The sequence below is a fragment of the Crocodylus siamensis genome, chromosome 3 (genome assembly GCF_052110815.1).
Source record: "Crocodylus siamensis isolate JL-2025a chromosome 3, ASM5211081v1, whole genome shotgun sequence".
NCBI lineage: Eukaryota > Metazoa > Chordata > Crocodylia > Crocodylidae > Crocodylus > Crocodylus siamensis.
Window position 1 is genome coordinate 34,021,127 of NC_143397.1, and position 6,000 is coordinate 34,027,126.

The 6,000-nt window shown below is 51.7% G+C and overlaps 1 protein-coding gene across 3 annotated transcripts in view; it reads right to left on the reverse strand.

Annotated features, from left to right (window-relative positions):
* ANKDD1B (ankyrin repeat and death domain containing 1B) overlaps positions 1-4,741 on the reverse strand; it is a 47,731-nt gene extending 42,990 nt beyond the window's left edge. For 2 of the 3 annotated variants that reach the window (XR_016441193.1, XM_090038074.1), the window contains exon 1: positions 2,953-4,739. Coding sequence is in view for 2 of the 3 variants with exons in the window: in XM_090038074.1 (XP_089894200.1) it covers positions 2,953-3,040 (88 nt within the window). In the remaining variant the exon portion in view is untranslated. Of the gene's footprint in view, positions 1-2,952 lie in introns of all 3 variants that reach the window. The other variant, XM_090038075.1, reaches the window with a different exon arrangement.
* Between the last annotated feature and the right edge of the window lie 1,259 nt (positions 4,742-6,000).

The window sequence follows — 6,000 nt, forward strand, 5'->3', positions numbered from 1 at the left end:
CATATTTTACTTTAGTCAATACATTTCGTATTTATTTCACATTATTCAATAGGATGCTTTCCCAGCTGGTCTTGTAAGGGCTCTCTGCAGGTTCTGAACTCTCCCATATTCTGAGAAGAGCAGAAATAAGCTTAGGGCACTTATACACCTACCTTTTTGTCCCATGACATGCCAGAGATCCACTGCTTTGGAGCACACTCAATTAATCAAGTCTGCTCTGCACACAAGCTGATGCAAAGTGTACTGCACCATGTGCAGTTGTATAATTGCTAAATGCATATCAGCATGCAGAAAATGGTAGTGGTGCACTTTTGGATTAAAACATCTTCTATGTATTTTAGTTTAAAAGAGCTCTGCTGCCCTTTTCAGAGCACTGACATGCATTTTGCCACTTATACAACTGCAAGTGATGCAGCACCTGGTGCTTTTCAAAGCGCCCAGTGCTGCAGTGCTTACATGTGTAAAAATGCCCTCAGTGACCATAGAATCATAGGGAAGTAGGGTTGGAAGGGGCTTCACAAGTCATCTACTCCAGCCCCATGCTTCAGGCAGGATTATCTCTGACGAAACCATCCTGGCCAAGTATTCATCCAATCATCCAACTTCTTTCAAACCCTGAAAACTTCCATGGATGGAGATTCCACAACTTGCCTGGGTAGCCTATTCCAGTGCTTGGCCATCCTCATATTCAGAAAGTGCCTCCTAAATTCTAACCTAAACTCCCCCTACTGAAACTTTAGGCTCTTAGTCCTGTCCCCAACACTCACATAGCCGACTCCATAATACAACCTCCCTTTAATTTCTGCTCCACCCAAAGTTTAAAACTAACTGCTGGGAAGTGGCAGCAATATTTCTAGTCAGGCAGCGCTGAGGGAGCCAACTGACTTCATGGTTCATAATCTACTTGATCCCATCTAAATGCTTCTTTCCACAGGTGTTAATGTCCCTCTCTTCTTTTTAATAGCCTTGATGTTCCACCAGTCAAGCTAGCCTTTCCTCTGCAGTTCTGTTGTTTTTAACTCATTTCAATTTGTTCTGGCTTTCATCTTAAGCTGAATAATGCAACCCTGGGCCCCTGGCTTATTAGTAAAGCCTTTAGTTGATTCTTAACCAGAGGAAAATATGTGTTGTCCTTATATGTGATGATGCATCTCACATCTGCGCCCCCTTTTCAAACTTCTAGATCCACTTATGTATACAGGGGCACAGACATATCTACTGGAAATACTTTTTTACTGTAATACTTTTTATCCACCCCCTTTTGTATGTTACTGGTTATGGGACTGAATGGAAAATAAAAAAGCTGACCTGAAACCTCCAGCCAGTTTCATAGATTTCATAGACATTTGGGCTGGAAGGGACCCTGGAGGATCATCGAGTCCAGCCCCCTGCCACAGGGGCAGAAGTTAGCAGGGATCATAGGATCCTAGCAAGATAAGTATCCAAATGTGTCTTGAAGGCATTCAAAGCAGATGCTTGAACCACCTCCAGCGGCAGTCTATTCCAGACCTTGGGGGCTCGGACAGTAAAGAAGTTCTTTCTTATGTCCAGCCTGAAACGGTCATAGAGGAGTTTGTGACCATTTGACCTTGTCATCCCTTGGGGTGCTCTGGTAAACAGATGTTCCCCCAGATCCTGATGAGCACCCCTGATAAACTTAGAGGTGGCTACCAGATCACCTCTGAGCCTGCGCTTTTCCAGGCTGAAGAGTCCCATGGCTCTCAGTCTCTCATCATAAGGTCTGTTTTCCTGCCCTCTGATCATGCACGTGACTCTTCTCTGGACTCTCTCAAGCTTCTCCACATCCTTTTTGAATTGTGGAGCCCAAAACTGGACAGAGTACTCCAGCTGCAGCCAAATACAACAGGAAAATGACATCCTGGGATTTGCTGTTAGAAGCATCTATGAATGTAAGCCAGTGTTTTGCTCGCTTTACTAGCCGCAGCATCACACTGAAGGCTCACGTTCATCTTGTGGTCAATCTTGTGGTTTGCCTGGCTCTTGTTCTCAGCAGCTTGTGCCTGATCCTGGTCTCAGTAGGATGCCAGTCCTTGTGGGGGGCAGATCCTGTCTTATAGTTTATCAGATTGAGAGAAGTGATTATGCCTCTCAATTCAGCGCAGGTAAGGCCACATCTGGAGTAGCGGCCAGTTCTGGACACCCCCTGTCTCCTCCAAGGATATGGTCAAATTGGAGATCAAGAAGAGAGCAATGACAGTGGTTCAGGGAATGGGGCACATGGCTACTGAGGAAAGGCGGAAGAAACTGGGCTTATTTAGTTTGGAGAAGAGGAGACTGAGGGGGGATTTAATAGCAGCCTTCAACTACCCAAAGCAGGGTTTGAAAGAGGATGGAACTAGACTGTTCTCAGTGGTGGCAGATGACAGAACAAAGAGCAATGGTCTCAAAGGAAGTTTAGGTTACAGATTAGGAAAAACTTTCTCACTAGGAGATTAGTAAAGCATTGGACCAGGCTACCCAGAGAGGTGGTAGAATCTCCTCCACCCTTGGGTGTTTTCAAGACAGGGCTAGACAAAGGCTTGGCTAGGATGATCTAGTTAGGGATGGTCCTGCTTTGAGCCGGGGCTGGACTAGATGTGACCTCCTGAGATCCCGTCCAGCCCTGATTCTCTATGATTCTCTGATCTCCTTGTGAGCCACTGAACACGAGGGGAGGCCTCCCCTGGGTTGATTACTGCCGTGGCAGGGCCCCTCACCCCCCCCCCCCCCCCACAAATTGGCTGGGCTGAGGGGCCGCCAGGGTCACATTCAGACCTCACAAGCGCCTACAAGGAGCCAATGCCCGACTTCAGGTCTCAGCACCCTGAGCTGAGGCGGGGCAGACAGGAGCCCCCCGCCCCTCCTCCTGCCATTGCCAAGAGTCCTTCAAGCCGGGCAGGGGGAAGAAGGGGAGGGAGGCAGCTCGGGGGACTCCACCCCGCGCCCACTCACGCCTCTCGTGGGTGGCCGCCGCCGCTGCCGCCGCCGCCGCGTCCTCGCCCAGGCTCAGGCCGGCCAGGAAATCGCTCAGCCCCTTCATGGCGCGGGCGCCGCTCCTCGCCCCGCCGCGCCGCGCCGCGGGCAGTGCCGGGCCGGGCCGGGCGGGGCGGGAATGGGAGGGGGCTCCGCCTGGCAGCACGAACCTGCCCGGGGGTGGAGGAGGGCGGGAAGGGGTTAAAACAAAAGGCTGATGACAGGAGCTTAGCTGGCAGCCGGGCGGGGCCGGGGCTCGCCCTGGCGCTGGTGCTGCGAAGCCCCCGGCCGCGTTGGTGCCTACTGGAAACCTCCGGGCTTCTCGCGCCTGCCGGGGCTCAGGGGTGAGCAGCACTGCAGGGCAGCCTGGGGGAAGGGCGCGAGCTTCACCTCGGGCACACCCCAGCCAGCTTTAAACCAGCTGCGCTAGAGGGCGGCGCAGCCGAGGAGAGCCTGGCTCTAAATGCAGGCTGGAACTACTTCCCCAGCTTCCCCGACAGGTTTTGTAGGCTGTGCTGGACTCCGTGCTGCTGTCACTGTGCTGCTCGTGAGGTTAAAAGCTGGCAGTGGCTGCAGTACAGAGACAGTGGGGCCATGTCCAGACCAGCGTAGCCACGCGGTATGTGGCGCCCAGGCCTGTCTGCAGTACCACGCACCTCAGAGGCACCGCTACCCTGGAGGGCCCAGGTTACCTTGGAGATCAAAATAACTTAAGCAGAAAAAATGTGGAGGAGTGCACCTGGCTGCAGGACCCCAGGAAACCCACAGTTGCTGGGCCCAGCTTCCCCGACCCCACCCGGGGTAACCTGTCACCCACCACAGCGTGAGGCAGGGGCGTTCTCCAGGGACCACCAGCAGTGGCACAAGATGTGCCCCAGGAACCAAACATCCACACTCATTTGGACATGGCTGGGGGGCAGGGGAGGTCATCCTTTGGTGCAATAGCAAATTTTTTTCACCTTACACTTGTAGAAATGGATTTTGCCCAAAAGTGGTAACTTTCCTGCTCCCTTATAATTAGATTCCACATGGCTTTATTTATGTAGCAACTTTTCACTGTACTGTTTTTATAGACTGACTGAACTGTTTATTTGATTAAAAATTACCTCCCCCCCAAATACTTCCATCCAAATTAGACTCTTTTGCTGGTTTTGCTGTACTGGCTAAATATGATGAGAATGTAATCAGGAGCACCAAATAGAAAAGTCAAGTATAACTGTCCCAGGATCAGGACCTAGGTTGTGTTCCTGTGCATGTGTGCTCTGTCAACTAATCACTAATAAGCTGGTATCGATGTATGATAAAGGTCATACTTGATATGCTATGCCTTGAGGCAGGGGTTTTCAACCTTTTTTAACAAGTGTACCCCTTCTGTCTCAAGGTTTCAGTTTATGTGCCCCTTTAAATTTTATTTCTTGTTTTTAAGGGGGGCACAGATTGAGGCCCTGCAGTGAGAGCGAGTGGGGCTAGGGTTGGGGCTGGGGCTGGGGCAGGCGCTGCACATCTGGGACGGAGTGTGAGATGGAGCTGCGAGTGGCTTGTGTGGGGGGGTGACAGCTCCCACCACTGCAAGAGGAGGCCATGGGGGGCATATGCACCCAAATCTGTGCATGGGGCAGGGCAGGTTGGGTTCCACTGTGAGCTGGGGCCAGGGCAGCACCAGGCTTTTCCCAACTGGGGCTAGGCCAGGTTGCACTTGGGGCAGGCAGTGGTAGCACTGGGAAGGGGCCTATGGGAGGGGCTGCAGCCACTCCAGAATTTCCTGTAGCCCTCCCAGCATTGCTGCCTGCCTTGAGCGCAGCCCAGCCCAACACCCCCGCGCTGCCTTGGCCCCAGCTTGCAGCAGCAGTCCACCCTCGCCATACCCTCCCTGGAGTGTGTGTAACGGCAGGAGCCACCATACCCTGCCCCGGCTGGACAGCCCTTGCCACAGTCCCACTGCTCCCCCAACATTGGAGCCTCGATCTGCACCCCCCCCCCCATGCACCTTTCCTCACAACAGATTTACCAGCCAGACCTGGTTGCTCTCCATGCTGCTGGGCTGTGCTCCTGGCCACCTGCATGTATGGGGCATTTATCAGCCACATCCATTCTGCATACCCCCTATGACCTTTCCAAGTACTGCCTGGGGTAGGCATCCCCCCCGGTTGACAACCACTGCCTTGAAAGAATTACTTCAATACTGAAGACTTAGGACCCCTGCTACACATGTTACATATATTATACCATTAACTGGTTAATTGTACAATAAATTTAGACTGGCCACACACACAAAAGAATTATTACGTGATAAAAGTGACTATCCAGCTACAAAAAGAACCAACCAGCTATAAAGTTAGTGCTTGAAAATATGTAACAACTCTACAGCTGGTTTCTATCCAGCTTTAATTTGAATATGCAGCAGGGCCTTTAGAATCTTATGGTTAAATTTTGATTCAGGTTTTTCGAAGTTATTTCCTTTAAAAAAAAGCCAAATGTTTATCATTTGAGAAAAGTAATATGACTGGTGTACTATCTTCAGTATATTCTTTTGCAGTACCAGAGCACAGAACAGATAGTTGAAGAACACTTCTACCAAGAGGCAATTTAAAAACCACAGATAGAAAAGCAGCACTATAATGTGGTGCAAATTTCCATCTGTTATACACAGACACAATGAGATGTGAACAAGCTGATGTATACCATTTAAAGCAAGTTTGTCCAACATGCGACCCATCAAGCCATTTTATGAGGCCCAAGGTCCTGGGCTCAGGACAGGTGAGTAGGGGAGGGGAGCTGCTCACCTCCATGGGGCCGGGCTCGTCATGTGAGCCGGGTCCCACCACCACCACCCCAGGGGCTGTGCAGAGCAGAGCTGCCCCAGCTGTCTGACGGGACAAGCTGGGGACAGTGCCTGCTTTTACTTCTCTCCGGCTTGGCCCCTTGCCCCCAGCATCCCACCCGCCTCCAGGGACCCACTGGGCTCAGCGGCCGTGGGGTGGGAATGGGGCATGGTGCCCGGCGCAGGCACAGGGGGGCCTCAGCAGG